The sequence below is a fragment of the Sparassis crispa genome (assembly GCF_003851025.1).
Source record: "Sparassis crispa DNA, contig_000018F, whole genome shotgun sequence".
In the NCBI taxonomy this organism is placed as follows: Eukaryota; Fungi; Basidiomycota; class Agaricomycetes; order Polyporales; family Sparassidaceae; genus Sparassis; species Sparassis crispa.
Window position 1 is genome coordinate 137,628 of NW_020939765.1, and position 14,691 is coordinate 152,318.

Consider the following 14,691-nt stretch of genomic DNA (forward strand, 5'->3'; position numbering starts at 1 on the left):
ATGCAGTCGAAAAGTTCGACCTTTTTAGTTAAGTTTTCAGCAGTCTATTTTGTGTCATGTCCATTTGACGGGCATTTGCAGCGTGGCGTCGACCTGACGGGTAGGTTAGGACCTCTATGGATTATCTACTTAAGGTTCTTGCGTGGACTTTAAATGAGCGCGGAAAGTGAGTTATCCAGTTCAACCCTAACTCTGCTGGATGAAATGTTACTGACACATCTCCCACCTATGAGGAGAACTGCCATCTAGCACGTTCGCCTCCTTTCACACGCATCGTGCAGAAATGTTCTCAGTGTCGAACGACTTACCACTACCATTCTCCACGTAGTCCCATGCACAGCTACTCGACGACGGTTTGACTTGCTCGCGTAGCCTTCTTCAGATCTCACCAGCACTCTCGATTCAATATTAGAGGCCATATCCCAGCTTTTGTCCAGGACTTCAAGTATTCCGTAGTACGCACAGCCTGCGTACTGCCATTGTGCCATGGACTTTCGCTCTTTCGATATCCATGCGATGACGACTATCATTAGGCTGCCGCAAGTTTCCTCGATCTCAAGCTCAGAGTTCCTCAGCGGACGTTCGCCGACTAGCAGCCACCTGCGATCATGAAATTACCCTACGAGCTCATTCATATAACCCTCGGCGGCTCCTTCTACCCCAGTCCGCTGCCCAGTTGCCACGACCTCACCCGCTTCCGTTCCACCAACTTTGATCCCACCACTAATTCCTTTTCTTTTACCTGGATGTTATGCATGATATTGTCCCCCTGGGCCGTCGAACTCGCGTGCATCCGTATCCTTGCACGTGTGCCGTCAACCCCAAGGAAATTCCCTATGGGCGCGGACAGGCTGTTTTCTGTGAACGTGACTATCGTTGACGCCCTTAAGGCTCCTTCGACACTCCGCATTGTAATCCTCGGTGGTGCCCTCTCCTGCTCGCAGCCGACTCCGTGCCCCGAGGTCGATACCGGACACGCAGTGCCATCCCCTTGCATGTACCGTGCTGGGACAATCGCACGCGCGCTGTCCTTTCCCTCCTCTCTCGTACCCACTCTGTTGTGTTCTCTTGTTGAGATGTGTCTCTGCTAGTTCACATCTTCGCAGTGCTCCTCCCCACCACGGTCTCCAATCAGCGTTCCGAGACTGAGCCATGAGAGTGCGACTTCGAGACCGACGTTCGGACTTGGATAATATGCCTCCTGCTCATGTTTTCTATGCCCTTCAAGTTTAGTCCCACTCTCCATGTCATCCCCTTCGCACACTTTTCTCCCCTTCTCGACACCGGTGTCTGGCTCGAAGCTCTAGTATATGCGCTCCCCCTGGATAATATATCATGTTGTAGCCTGCGGATGTCGATGCGAGCGAGGCAGCCGAAGTGGATGCGTGCCCGGTGTTTGGGGAGAATTGCCATCGGTTTGATATCTCCTATTTCTGTCACTCAATGTTAGCTACCATTTTTTAAATCGACAACGTTGAATAAGACACTGTATTGTCCGTTACTGTCCGTCCCGTCCTCCAACAGATACACTAATGTAATACCACCGGCTCTCTTTTCCTCGCGTCTTCATATTAACCCTTCTGTTGCATTCCTTTTCTTGTTTATGTGTTACGGACCACGGACGGTAAAGCCTACACGTATCGTATGGTATTATTCTGTTATTTTCATGTTGCGGCAAGTTCTCAGTGGTGGCCTGCGGCTAAAATAATATGGAGAGGAGGTTTCGGTTTTACACGCGTCTTGCATATACGCTACGCGTCGCGTCTATCACGTGTCCCTACGCGGTTGACCTCCTCCAGCATGAGTTCCTCGATAGAAAAGTTCCCGGGCGAGCTCCTCGAAGAAATCCTGAGGGATGCAATCATCATTCCCGACGAACGTTTCCTCGCCTTTCGCACAGCCAGCACCTTTGCCACGTTCGTGCCGTCTACCGCTCCTGGCATCCTTCGCGTCTCCAGGCGTTGGCACCAGATTGGCACACCCTGGCTCTATGAGTCCATCATCCTCCGCACTTCGGCACACGTAGCTCTTGTCTGCCGCGCACTTGCCGCGTTTCCCCTTCTCGCTACGCGAATACGCAGGCTCCGCATCGAGGTCGGTCCTAGTGATTCTCTCAACTTTATCGTGTGGTCTGCAGGTCCCACAATCCACACCATTTACTTGGCAGTGGATCTGCCTGATGACATCTTCCACTCTGCACCTTACCTCTCCGTCGGCAGTGAGTTCTCTCGCGCTCTCCGCCGCAGCAATCCGTCTCGTCTCGTCCTCGACGGGCTCGACTACAGAAACCGTCTGAACACAATAATCCGTCAGACGCTGTCCGAAGTCATCCCCTCATGGTTCAACCTTGTGAGCCACGCAGCTGCATCTCTACCATATATACTATCTCTCATATTGGATGCTCAGGTGCAGGTCGATCTCAACTACCTCTCTATGGCACTCGCCTTAGCGCTACGAGGCGGCCCTTCCGTGCGGCAGATATTCTTACGCCAGAATATCATGTGTAAATTCATACCGATTCTGCGTGCTCTTGCTGGCGGTTCTAGTCTCCAGGTCATCCATTGTCACCATATGCCGAATCTCAACATCCTCGAAAAGATCTCCATTCGATTGCTCGATATCATCCAATTCGGAGATGCGAGGTAATCAAATCTTCGTCACCAATATGCTCTCTCACACCGCTGACATTTGTCTGCACTGTGCAGTGCAGCGACCGTTCTAAAGCGCACCAAGATGTATGCTCTATCTTGCGCGGCGCCTGATCTCCCCGACGAGGTATGGAGCCGGATCCTCGCCTTTGCGATGCACGTGCACCATCCCGATTATGTTGATCTCTCCGTGGACGGGTTCCATCAGAGCGTCCACGAGCACATCAACGCCACCCGCTGCAGCATCGTTCTCGTGTGTCGCAGATTCAATGTGGGCCTTCACACTCTCACTACTGACCAGGTCACTCACGGTCTTTTATTCTCACGATATGATCCAGCGCCTCGGCACTCCCTTCCTCCACGCCTTCCCCATATTGGCAAATTCGAAACTAGTCCAGTGTTACCTCAGGCTCCTCCAAAGGCAGCCTCAGCTTGCACGCTTCATTCGCGCGTTTCCCTGGACAATTGGTAGCATGATTTCTCTGGCATTTGAAGATTTTTTTATCAAGTCAACTGTGATCTCTCTTGTCGCGCTGCTCACTGCACTTGTACACGCAACACCCTATTTCCGTGTCTTTCCACAGCTCGCAGAGGAGTTTGCCGAGGGCGAAAACTCGCCCCTCATATCGGCAGACCAGCTGCTCCTTGATGGTGAAGAAGATGTGTTCATATCTCCGAGTGCCTTTTTGCCGTTCTCGCAGCTGAGGTCTTTAGAGCTCAGTTGCGGGTGCACGAGCTTTGATTCTGGAGATGTCCCTCATGATGCACTGCCTGCGCTCACAACGCTCAAGATATTGAACTGTGGGTCTTCGCTTGTGAAGCTGTTCATCGAGATGCGGTGCGTCGACCAATTTCTTTCATTCTGCCTGTGGCCAGTCTGATTTTAGTTTGAATCTTGCTTATTTGGTGAATTGGGGGTACATATTGCCTTCGGAAATCCTGCAGCCTACCGTCCTTGAGAGAAGTTGAGATCAATGGGACACAAATAGATGTTGTGTATCGCTTCCTCGTCCAGCATGGCTTTGCACTCGAGCGCCTTGCGGCATGTGCGATGCAATACTTGGATGCGTGCCCGACGAACGTGCTGGACCTCTGTCCACACCTCATCGAGTTGACTATTCTGGACGCATACCTCGTGCGTTCTATCTCCTTTCTTCCTCTACCACGGTTGGCAATTAAATATGCACAATACCTCATGCGGCCACCTCTCGGCTTCATTGCCGACGCGGCACCCCATACTACACTCAAGCGCATCTCCCTTTGCAGCATGTACGTTTTTTATCCCTTTTCTTGCAGGCCACTGCTCCCTGTCCCAACTACCTACTGACTCAACCAAATGACGGCAGTGGCTATAAGCATTTCCCCGTGCACGAGTTAATGCAGCTATGCAGCAGAATTGTGCCTCACCCGCTCATGGCGCTTGAGGAAATTGCCACTCCGCTGACCTATTTTCTGCCGCGCAATGAGTGAGTAACCCGTCCAACACCCTATCTGATTCGGCTTTTGGTAGCGGTGTTGATGTTTTTTGATACGTGGTGCAGGGTGGAGCTAAATGACCACCACTTGCGGGAGTGTGCGCGGCACATGCTGGAGCATGGCATCGCATTTGTAGACCACGATGGAAATAGATGGACGAGGGTGTGAGGATATGTCAGCGTTGAATGGCTATGGTGTGTTCTTGCATTCGATAAGTTTGTCCATGTCAAGTGATCTCTACCTGGTGAGATAATGCCAATTTTGTGAATGAAGGGCCAGGCTGATCAACTACAGCCAAATTCCGAGTTGAATATTCCATTCGTTGTATCGATGCGGACTCATCAGATCCAGAAGAAATGGATGAATTTAATTGAACGACTCGGGGATGCCATCAATACCTGCGCAACCAAATAACTCTGAATGCATATACTCATGGTATTAACTCTGCAGACAGCTACGTGTTCTCGCACCTCCCTTCCCGCCCGAATCTCCGCAATGAGGTTTAAAACTCTTGCTGCCCTTCTCTACAGTTCGTTAGCATTTCGGACTGTCACCGTGCTCGGGCTAGGCGCAGCCAGGAGCCTGCCGCACACAGATATCACTTACCCCGACTACGACGCGATCATCGTCTGCAGTAGCCTGAACTGCACCGAGCTCTGCGACGCCGTCTCAATGGGCAGTCTCAATACGTGCTATAACGTATCTTCCATCAACTACCTCAGAGAGTACGAGTCCATCATGACGTACATCTGCCCTGGCTGCAACTACGCTTTCCCGATCTACATGGCCACCGCTGGGTGCACGGGTACGCCAGTGCAGCTCGAGCTGAATGTGTGTTATAACACTTCGTACGGCGGTGAATTCGAGTATTATCAGACATATTGTATCTCGGGGTGAATGTGAGCGAATTTACTGTGCGCGTCAAGGTGGGCCCTCTAACAATTTTTGTGTATAAAGAGCGGCAGAGTTCTGGAGCCTCGTGAGCCGCGGAATGCTGTGTCGGTGCTGGTGCATAGGATTCGCATAGATTCACAATTAATCCAACTATTTTCAATTGCAGCTACACTTCGCGGATGATGAAGACATCGCCAATGTTGATATTCCTTTCCTCTCACTCTTCTCAGCTTCAGAACAGGGATGTACAACCCTTTCTCCAATGTCACCGTGATGGCTGTTTTACTTAGTATCTCCAATGTGTACATTCAATCCTTCAGAATCCCTTATGCATTGGCGCATCTCCTCTGCCTCTTTCTTCCCTTCTTGCTGAGTTCTGATCTATCGTGTGCTTCACAAATCCTTATTCACATCATTTGATGTCCTTAGATGTGTCCTACTATCGGTGTGCATTCCAGACGCCATCAACTAATTGCGTGGGTTGAATGCATGGAAGGCTCCTCTCACAATCGAGAATTACCAAAACTACGTAATGCAGGTCCACGTCGATGCGGACATGAAACCATCGAACCATTCTCAGTGTGTCTCCTCATTGCAATATACAAAGCTTGGATTTCCACAGCCCGTGAAACCGAGTGCGCTCGGTGCATGCATACCGAGAGCACAGCTCGTGAATTCACATCCCTGATCGGTAGGCCGTGCATGTACACACACCAAGTCCGATTTCTGCAGTGAGACAGATATGAATGACAAGAGGTGGGTTTACTGGTAGTCCCACAAAGCTGGATTTCCTGAAGGAAAGCACTAGCCTTAAGAAGTGAGATTCGTTTATATTATGTCACAGCGAGATATCCATCTCCACTATCTATGTAGCCCCCAACTGGGAACGAAGGAGGGAGGAAAATGGTCATGCGGTTTGCACACCGGCTTACCAGAAGATGCAGATGTTTTACCTCTGTGTTCCGCTTGCGGCTCGTCCCCTGGAATACTCTGTAGTACGGCAGACAATGCGGGCATACTTTTGGGTGTTGGCGCCCTGCCGACCCATGCACGGAACAGGCGATTGAGTACAGCATCCGCGTGGGGCAACCGGCCAGTAACGATGGCCGATATCTTCTGCTCGAGCGCGGGGAGGATGCCGCTGTCAAGGCAGTTGTCACAGAAGAACTCGACTTGTGTCTCCAACAGTTCCGGATACCTGTTCGCGCACATTGTAAGTTCAATACAAGCGCATCAACTATAAAAGGTATGATGAGAGCGACAAACCAGGAAGTGAATTGTGAAAATAGCTCATCTAGATTCATCCGGAGATCATTGGCAGCCAGGATCTTGAGCGCATCCATACCAAGCTAAGAGTGTCAATTTATCCCATGTTCGTTCTCGTGAGGCGACAACAGAGAACTCACATTATCGGCGAGACGGTACATGGACTTGGGCGAACCGTATGCTCGTCTCCGGGTTTTTGGAACAACCTCTCTGCGCAACGCAAGGCGTGACCGTGGTGGGTCCAACGGTGACAAGAGTGAGTTTCCAGTTTGCCCCGCTGTCCAAGTCAGTGCGGCTAAACATGGCCAGTTGCTTTCTACATAACGATGGAACATTGACCTTATAGTACCATGAAGATGCAGATCTCGCCGTCGCAAGTTTATCCTGACTAGTAATCACATCCTCACAGAAGCAGACGATGGGGATGCTTATGAATGGGGCCCGGGGAACAGAAGATAGCATGTCTCAATCCATTATTCTTTACGAACGCGGTAGAGGACCGCGAGGATTGGCCTTTGTCAAAGCACTTGAATGTCCGACTCGAGGATATCTAGGGTGAAAATCTAAAGTTACAACAATGAGAAATGACTTCTTCCGAGTCTGCCTCGTACACTGTCCTCAGCTCTTCCCAGACAGACCCAACCACTCATCCATTTTCTCCCAGACTACCCGCTGCTCATCCCTCCACTCCGCCGTTTTCTCCTCCACGCACTCTTGACAAAGGCCCTCTGCATGCCAGTCAAGTTTGATGATCGTCTCCAGTGTCTCAAGCGGGCGACAGAGGCCGTTGCTCTCAAGCGCGGGTTGGATCACGAGCGGCATCCACGCCTCCGCGAACACGTCTGTACACGCCATGTGGTGCGCGGTCGCCACGGTAAAGAGGATGGGTGTGAAATGGGCAATGAGCTCGTTCAGCAGCGCCTTGCACTGATCCGCCAGAGCGGGGGAGAGGTTTGGCCGTGGATCCCCCGAGCCAGAGTCTACGCCTATGATGCCTGGTGTCGAAGCGCCATCCGGGTCGTCGTGCTCCAGATTGGAGTTGGTAGCCAAGCTGTAAAATAGCGCCTTCTGGATCTGCCAGGAGTTAGATCGCGCTGAGACCCAGTTGTCGGAATGAGACTCACGGAATGCAAGTTATGCTCGACTGCTAGCGTGAGCGCTACATCTGGATCAGGCGGATGAACAAACGCCTCAGGTCCACTTGGCAGCATGCCCTCGAGCCGTCTCCGTGCAAGCTCGTGAATTGCAGGGAAGTCTAGCTGCCGCTTGGACGTTGCGCGCAGGACGGCAGCGACGCGAGGGAACGGCGCATCCGTATCCAATGGTCTACAGTAGAAAGCGGTCAACTGAAAGTGGGAGTCGGTACAGCCAGGATGACGATAAAGAAAGACTCACATGTCGTGGTAAAGGTGCTCGAGCAGCGCCTCCAGGTCGGCGCTCTGTACGCCTAGCTCGTCCGGAATGTGCACGATGGGACATCCATCGATATCTTCTACCGTCTGTACCCCATCGGACAGCGAGGACAGAACAATGGAATGGCGGACGAGGAGGGTGCGATGCACCTTGAAGAGATCGTTCTGCGTCCGAATCACAAGCGACCCGTCATCCAGCCAGTACTTTGCATGAGGGCGCGGCGAGGACATCGTCGCTGGAGTAGCCACTGCAGCGGTCGATGCACAGTCATTTGCCATGTAAAGAGAGCCTGCGGAGGTTAATGCAGGCAATGAACGGAGGATTCGGCTCCAGAAGCTTGCACTCATGGAAGATCAGTGCACACCACCACAACTTGCAACTGGGAAACTTGCGCCTAGCTAGCGCCACTGTGTGCACACTATATGGAAACACGGAAAAAAATGATATTGGGGTGCGTATCAGAGAGCGAGTGCTTGGACGTAAAATACTAGCGAACACATAGTGTACATACAGTGAGAGTTATTTATAACCCAGATAATTATCAGAGACGAAGTAATACTGAAATGCGCAGACGCCAACCGTGGAGATCTGGAATTCGAAGGCGAGTAAACGTTGAAAGAAGGTGAAATCGCTAGACTAAAGTATCCAAGGTCGTCCCGGAAACAATCGACTTACCCGCGCTGGTACTCACCAAGGCTGAATATGACTGGACTCTTAGAGAGATTCTCTCGTACGACATCTGCGTCAACTCATCAGTGAACAGTCGCGGGCTATCAGTGGGGTTGCACCGACATTCAGGGCATCAGACAAGACTCCATCGCCAAGGGTTGATGAACTAAGGGTGAGTATACACCACGTACACATTCGCGACGAACCTTCGATAATCATTCTGCGCGCGTATCAAGATAGTGTAGCAGAGAAAACGACCGACCGTACAGAGTAAGTTATAGCGACGAGACGAAGAAGCTATGGGAACGAAGAGGACAGCCAAAAAAAGACGTCGTACCGCATGTTGAACTGAACTCTCCCTCCTCTCCCTTCGCAGCGCGATAAACGAGTATGAGCACACGGGACCGGAACGGAAGACATATGATAGATGGACGGACTGGTGAGTCTCCATGTGCCCCGCAACGAGCCGTCTCGTCGCACCTGCCCTTCTGCTGAAATGCCCGTCCCCTACAGAAATCAATGAAGGCGAAGTCCATTACAAGAAATCTTCTGCGCGGGCTCTTTTCTTACCCCTGGCCTCCTCCTGCCCAGGCACGGCATGAGAATCACCAGACTTAGACAGCCCCTTCGGGAAATAATACTTGCGCTCCGAAGCGCGTTTTTCCTCCTGCAACAGGTGAGCAACTATATAAACATGAATGACGTGAAACCTTGCTCACTGGAGCGAAGTTTGCATCTGACCACTTAAGAACGGTCGCTTTCTTGAACGGAGGATTAGTCTGCGCTAAGGACGGATGTGGGAGTGTCAAAGGGGGCGGAGTGGTAGATACCGGTTGTGGCACCGCAGCCGGGGTCGCAACAGCGGGCAGAGCAGATACACCCGAGACGCGAAGCAGAGGAGGAGGGGAAACCGACGACCCAGGGGCTACGGGAGTTACTGGCATGGTAGGCGGAGTCGCGCCACTGGGTGGGAATGAAGGAACAACACCAGGCGGCAGGAAAGATGGAGGTGGGAAAGGCGGACGCATGCCGTGAGGGAAGGGTGCCGGGGGCATTCCAGGAGGGAACATGCCTGGGGGAGGGGAACCCGCGAACGGTGGCATCGAGAATCCCGGTGGAGGAGGACTGGGAGGAGATCAGAGTACTGATCGCCTACAAACAAAAGACTACTTACCCGGGAGGCATGCCCGGCATCCCAGGCATTGGGAACGGGGGAAGCTGTCCTGGGAAACCAGGCGGTATCGCACCAGGGACAAAAGGGGGCGCACCTAGGGGCATCATTGAAGGCATTCCTGGCGGCGAGGCTGATGGAGGTGGCATAACCGGGGCTGGCGGTGTAGCATACGCTTGCGGAGCACCATATACGGCGCCTGAAACGCCTTCCGGGGTCGCAGGGGCAGCAGTGGTGTCAGATCCTCCCATGAGCGCCTTGTGCGCTTGAAGCTGCACCCTCAACTCCTCCTCCGAGAGAGGACGGTTGTCAATTTTGGGCCGCTTGGACTGAGGTTGGCTGATGGTTCCTGGATTAAGACCTAGCTCTATTTCCTTACGTCGTTTGTAATCTGCAACGTCAGGCGCAGGTATACCCTCCATGCCGAAGATTTCGACTTCGTACCCATCCCTTCCAGGAAGAGCATTCTCGATGCGGGGAAGGCTACCACAAGTCAGTGACTACTGAGGGGCGCACACAAAGCCACTCACTTTTCGGGTTCAAGCTTGTGGACTTGCTGTATGTGCACTGCCAATCCACCCGCGGTGTTCAGACGCCGAGGACATAGATTGCATTTGAAGTGCTTAGCCTTCTGATGCTGCATTAGAACTTCGTGGCGTCAGCTTCTCCCTTTCGCGCTGTACCAGACAGTGGGCGTACCCTTTTCATCCTCGAACTCCCGCTCACAGTACCAACACCATGGCCGAATAATCTAGAAAGAGAAGAAGTATGAGCTAAAACATGCGCAGAACTGCGTTTTTACCTGTTTGCTCTTCTTCTTCGCCATGTCGAGGTTGGGGGTATGGTGGTGAGTTTGTGTGAGAAAGTTTGGTATCAGCGACGGCCGACAGCAGTCGGCATCCTTCGCCGCCGGAGCGGAATATCAATCTGCGGCCCGGGTGGCTGTGCCTGGAGTGGCACCATAACCTGCTGTTTACCGCTTCCTGCGTCGCGTCCAGGAACAAATGGCGTGGAGAACTCTAACAGACTCCTATAGCGGTGGGCTTAGAACATAAAAGCACAAAATCGACGTGAAATTTGGCACTTCATCATACCGAGAATCTTCTATTCAGCACTGCCAGCCGCTATGATTGGAGACTCACTTCCGGAATACATCTTCATCCAACTTTCCATCTTCTTTCTCCGTCTTGTCGCACCTCTCAGCATCCTCTATACCCTCGCCAGCTGGTATTCTGGACAACTTCTATTTTCCCCGTGGCTGGGATACTACTCACTCACTGAAGCCGCTTTCTATCTTTGCGTGTACCTGCCGAGGAATGTGTACTTACAGAAGGTGGGTTTTCGAGCCAACGACTGTTCCGTCTGGTGTTATGCGCATCCCGTGAAGTCGCATCTTTGCATTTCTCGCTGAATCAGAGGATTCAGCGACCAGGAAGCTAGCTATTTCTGCGGCATTACAGGGAACAAAGCACACTGTCCCGTCTGAGACGAAATACAGCTGAAGTATTTTCGGTCACTGTTTGCCTCGGATGCGTGTTTGCGGTGGATTTTCTGGCGTCTTGGTGGTCGGGCGTTTGCATTTGTCTGTGAGGGTTGACATTTTTTAACTTTGCTCATTGCCTCCATGTAGACTGTCGAACGACCCCCTCTGCTACCTCGATCGGAGCGCGAGGCACTCTTCACCAAGTGCTTCTCCTCCGTACGGGACACGGACATGGCTACAGGCTGGTTCTACTCTGTCCCGATATCCGCTATCAAACGGGACAATATGATAGAATGGTTATGTTGGGCGCTCTTCGGCACCCGCAGGGACGGCCTGCTGAAAGAGTGGGAAGAGGAAATTGAAGGATACCTAGCGAAAATAGAGAATTTCCAGGGTCACAAGTATGAATCCGGGTGGAACAATGCAGTTCAGTGCATGAAGGTCTCGCTAGATCCGGTTGTCTCGTTGCATCGACCCCTCCTCTGGTATCTTGTGAGTCGATGCACATTATACCATGCGTGATATATTTCTAAATCAAGCGGGGCAGATTGTCGCAGTCGTTGATACTTATACAGGACTACTCTTGACCTTCGCTGGCTTCCGACACTTTGGCAATACCAAATCACTGTGCTGCTTCCCTCCTAGATTGGCCGCCTTGTGCTCACAGCGTTCCCCGGATCCTGATATTGTGTACTGGTACCGCCCACATCGCTCCAAGACGAAGTTGCCAATACTCTTCCTTCATGGCATCGGAGTTCGTGCTTCCAATTCCGTTCCTCTCATTTTCCAAATTGACATGGCGTACCAGATTGGTCTTTGGCCCTACTGTGCCTTCCTCAACGACATCATCGCGGCTGATCCGGATGTGGGCATTATCGCCATCGAGAACCTCTGCATCAGTATGCGGATCTACGAAGCCCCACTAACTCGGGACGCCATGCTCGCCGCGATCACGCGTATACTTGACTTCCACAACGTCACGCGCGTTGTCGTGGCAGCGCACTCCTATGGCACCATCCCCGCAGCGCACCTCCTGCGCGACCGGGTGCTCAGCACCCGCATCGCGGCGTCGCTCCTCGTCGACCCAATACCCTTCCTCCTCCACCTCCCCGCCGTCGCGTACAACTTCGTCTACCGCAAGCCGCGCACGGCTAACGAGTTGCAGCTTTGGTATTTCGCGAGCCGCGACCCGGACATCTCGCGTACACTGGCGCGGCATTTCTTCTGGTCCCAGAATCTGTTGTGGAAGGAGGATCTGGATGGCAGACGGGTAGGTGTTGTGCTAAGCGGACGGGACCAGGTTGTCGATACGAGAAAGGTGCGGAAGTACCTGACTGGCCAGGACGATTTGCAGTTCAGGTGGCGCGATCACACGCTGGAGGTGCTGTACTATCCCGACATTGACCACGCTCAGGTTTTTGACACCAAAGAGCGGCGGAAACCAATGATTGATATCATATCCAGGTTTGTGAAGACTAACGCTCACTCCTAGACACAGGACTCGTAGACTCGATATCCATGCCACAGTCACATTTTTGACTCTTATGACTTGTACTTATATCTGTAATCTCCAAGCGCACTTTCTCAAGAGACGCGCATGTATATACATGATACCAATGTCAGGGACCCACGTTAGACAGTAGAATGATAGATAGCAATACAACAACAGTGTCCTAGACGCGTACACATATGGAACAAAGGGCAGTGAGATTTCAGAAATCACCGGACGCAGGCGCAGACCTGTCAGTAATCACCTTCCAATCAAGCCATCCTGGTCTTCTTCCTCGTATGCCCACTACCAGCGGCACCTCCACTGAGACTCGCAAAGCTAGCCACGCTCCCTGCTCTTCCTGAATGAGAGTGTGAATGACTGAGCTGCTGAGACAGGTGTGCGTGGCCTTGTGCCTGCACCTGCGAAATCGGCGCCTGGGCCATTGAATTGGCCGCAGGAAGGGGTAGCATAGAGGCCGCCTCATCCTGTGTGATGCGCCGTTGCGGGGGTAGCTCCCTCGGGGGAAGTGATTGGAACGCGCTACGACAACGAATATTATCAGCATGCGTCGGGACCATCCAATAAAAGACACAGCTCAAATTCTGAAGGTAAGACGACAAGAGCCTCGTCGTTTATGCGGGTAGGTGTCTCGACGCATCGACGCGAACGCATTTCGCTCGGAACCATGCATTCTATGATGTCATGAATGGTATCAAGATACCCACTTTTTGGTCGGCAAAGGGTCTTCTTGAAACCATTTGTGTTGGAGAGCTTCTTTCGCAGTGAGGCGACGGTCCGGATCGTATGCAAACAGCTGGCGTAGGAGATCATGGGCTCCCTGAGATCTTATGCGTCCTTGGCACCATTCAAGTAAATGATTAGAAAATCTGCAGAACACCTCAGTACGCAAAAGAGTCGTAGCGATGCGCGCTCACACATCGAGACGTTTCATATTCTGATACTCAGGTAAGTCCTTCAGACCAGGCCATTCTTTCTCTAAGATATGTAGTGAACCAGTCTAGTCGTGTTGAGACAGAGTGCCACAAATGACACGAACCATCTGGTGTGCCCAATACCTCGAAGATCCGGAGAAGCTGGTCCTTCTGGAATGGCACATTTTTCTTCGAGTCTAACTTCGCCTCCTCACCTTTAAATATCGGTCGCAGGCTGGCAAGTTCCGCCATGACGCATCCGACAGCCCAGATATCGATTGATTTGTTATAATGTTTTGCACCGAGCAGTAGCTCAGGTGCACGATACCATATCGTCACAACGACCTTATCTCCAGCAAATAGTGGCTGAAGGGGCTGATGAGTCAGTCTGGCCAATCCAAGGTCCCCGATCTTGACGACACCAGAGGAAGTAATGAGGATATTTGCGGGCTTGAGGTCACGGTGAATGATATGTGCTTCGTGAAGATACAGCAATCCATTGAGAAGTTGATATGTCAGCGACTTTAGAACTGGCAAGGTTATACCCGATCGAAGGGTCTGCGAATGATGGTGGATGACTTGCTATACAAGTAGAGGGCTCAATAGCGCGTGAAAAAGGTAGTGGAATGAGCGCACTAGGAAGTCATGTTCCGTATACTCAAATACCATGTAAATAGACTTGTCTTCCAGTATGACCTCTTTCAATGAAACGACATTCTCATGGGATATCTCCCTATTGAGCTGTGGTACATAAATTAGAGAGGGAACAACGAGCGGAGGGTCAACAACATCGCTTACCGCGATTTCCCTTATTGCACTCTGGCTGATACCGGTGTAGGTAATAACGTCGCCTTCCTTGTCCGGCTTGAATTTTTTGATGGCATGAATTCGTCCGTCACTTTCCTTGCTTTGCGCCTTGTACACCCTCCCGTACGTTCCTGATGAGATGAAGCCTAGGATGGAGTATTTATCGGTGACACGCCGTCGAGCAGCCTCTCGCTTCGCACGGTATATGAGCATTGGGTCGCTAACAAGCACATTCGGAGACCATTCCTCAAGCATGGTGTTGTAGTTAATAAGTTATTGGTGGGCTTCCGAGGAGCTCGAAGGATATCTCGGTGAGTTTGGCTGTGCCCGAGTCACGTGCAGAGGTGAGTGACGACCGTCCGGCGTCCGTCTGCCCAGTACTACTGCAGCGTGTCTACGCGACGCGCCTTCGTCCACATTTGCAAGCCTTTGATCTTCAG

The 14,691-nt window shown here is 51.9% G+C and overlaps 8 protein-coding genes across 8 annotated transcripts; 4 read left to right on the forward strand and 4 right to left on the reverse strand.

Moving 5' to 3' along the window:
• Positions 1-608: 608 nt before the first annotated feature.
• On the forward strand, positions 609-1,091 carry SCP_1900550 (hypothetical protein; the record flags this gene model as incomplete). The annotated part of the gene is made up of 1 exon (XM_027765318.1): positions 609-1,091. The coding sequence occupies one exon, from the start codon at positions 609-611 to the stop codon at positions 1,089-1,091; it is 483 nt and encodes a 160-aa protein (XP_027621119.1).
• Positions 1,092-1,800: 709 nt separating this feature from the next.
• SCP_1900560 (hypothetical protein) lies at positions 1,801-4,292 on the forward strand (the record flags this gene model as incomplete). The annotated part of the gene is made up of 7 exons (XM_027765319.1): positions 1,801-2,349; positions 2,407-2,642; positions 2,706-2,919; positions 2,987-3,486; positions 3,594-3,917; positions 3,995-4,114; positions 4,190-4,292. The coding sequence occupies 7 exons, from the start codon at positions 1,801-1,803 to the stop codon at positions 4,290-4,292; spliced, it is 2,046 nt and encodes a 681-aa protein (XP_027621120.1).
• A 327-nt stretch (positions 4,293-4,619) lies between these two features.
• Positions 4,620-5,021, forward strand: SCP_1900570 (hypothetical protein; the record flags this gene model as incomplete). Its single annotated transcript, XM_027765320.1, has 1 exon — positions 4,620-5,021. The coding sequence occupies one exon, from the start codon at positions 4,620-4,622 to the stop codon at positions 5,019-5,021; it is 402 nt and encodes a 133-aa protein (XP_027621121.1).
• Positions 5,022-5,879: 858 nt separating this feature from the next.
• Positions 5,880-6,445, reverse strand: SCP_1900580 (hypothetical protein; the record flags this gene model as incomplete). Its single annotated transcript, XM_027765321.1, has 3 exons — positions 5,880-6,216; positions 6,285-6,367; positions 6,425-6,445. 3 exons carry the CDS (start codon positions 6,443-6,445, stop codon positions 5,880-5,882), a joined length of 441 nt encoding a protein of 146 aa, XP_027621122.1.
• Positions 6,446-6,902: 457 nt separating this feature from the next.
• On the reverse strand, positions 6,903-7,975 carry SCP_1900590 (predicted protein; the record flags this gene model as incomplete). Its single annotated transcript, XM_027765322.1, has 3 exons — positions 6,903-7,358; positions 7,409-7,610; positions 7,680-7,975. The coding sequence occupies 3 exons, from the start codon at positions 7,973-7,975 to the stop codon at positions 6,903-6,905; spliced, it is 954 nt and encodes a 317-aa protein (XP_027621123.1).
• A 926-nt stretch (positions 7,976-8,901) lies between these two features.
• On the reverse strand, positions 8,902-10,363 carry SCP_1900600 (hypothetical protein; the record flags this gene model as incomplete). Its single annotated transcript, XM_027765323.1, has 6 exons — positions 8,902-9,033; positions 9,086-9,491; positions 9,541-10,020; positions 10,068-10,185; positions 10,237-10,288; positions 10,340-10,363. The coding sequence occupies 6 exons, from the start codon at positions 10,361-10,363 to the stop codon at positions 8,902-8,904; spliced, it is 1,212 nt and encodes a 403-aa protein (XP_027621124.1).
• Positions 10,364-10,663: 300 nt separating this feature from the next.
• On the forward strand, positions 10,664-12,512 carry SCP_1900610 (hypothetical protein; the record flags this gene model as incomplete). Its single annotated transcript, XM_027765324.1, has 4 exons — positions 10,664-10,870; positions 11,168-11,512; positions 11,568-11,774; positions 11,829-12,512. 4 exons carry the CDS (start codon positions 10,664-10,666, stop codon positions 12,510-12,512), a joined length of 1,443 nt encoding a protein of 480 aa, XP_027621125.1.
• Positions 12,513-12,781: 269 nt separating this feature from the next.
• On the reverse strand, positions 12,782-14,506 carry SCP_1900620 (Serine/threonine-protein kinase SSN3; the record flags this gene model as incomplete). Its single annotated transcript, XM_027765325.1, has 6 exons — positions 12,782-13,052; positions 13,238-13,399; positions 13,448-13,508; positions 13,570-14,026; positions 14,081-14,185; positions 14,243-14,506. 6 exons carry the CDS (start codon positions 14,504-14,506, stop codon positions 12,782-12,784), a joined length of 1,320 nt encoding a protein of 439 aa, XP_027621126.1.
• Between the last annotated feature and the right edge of the window lie 185 nt (positions 14,507-14,691).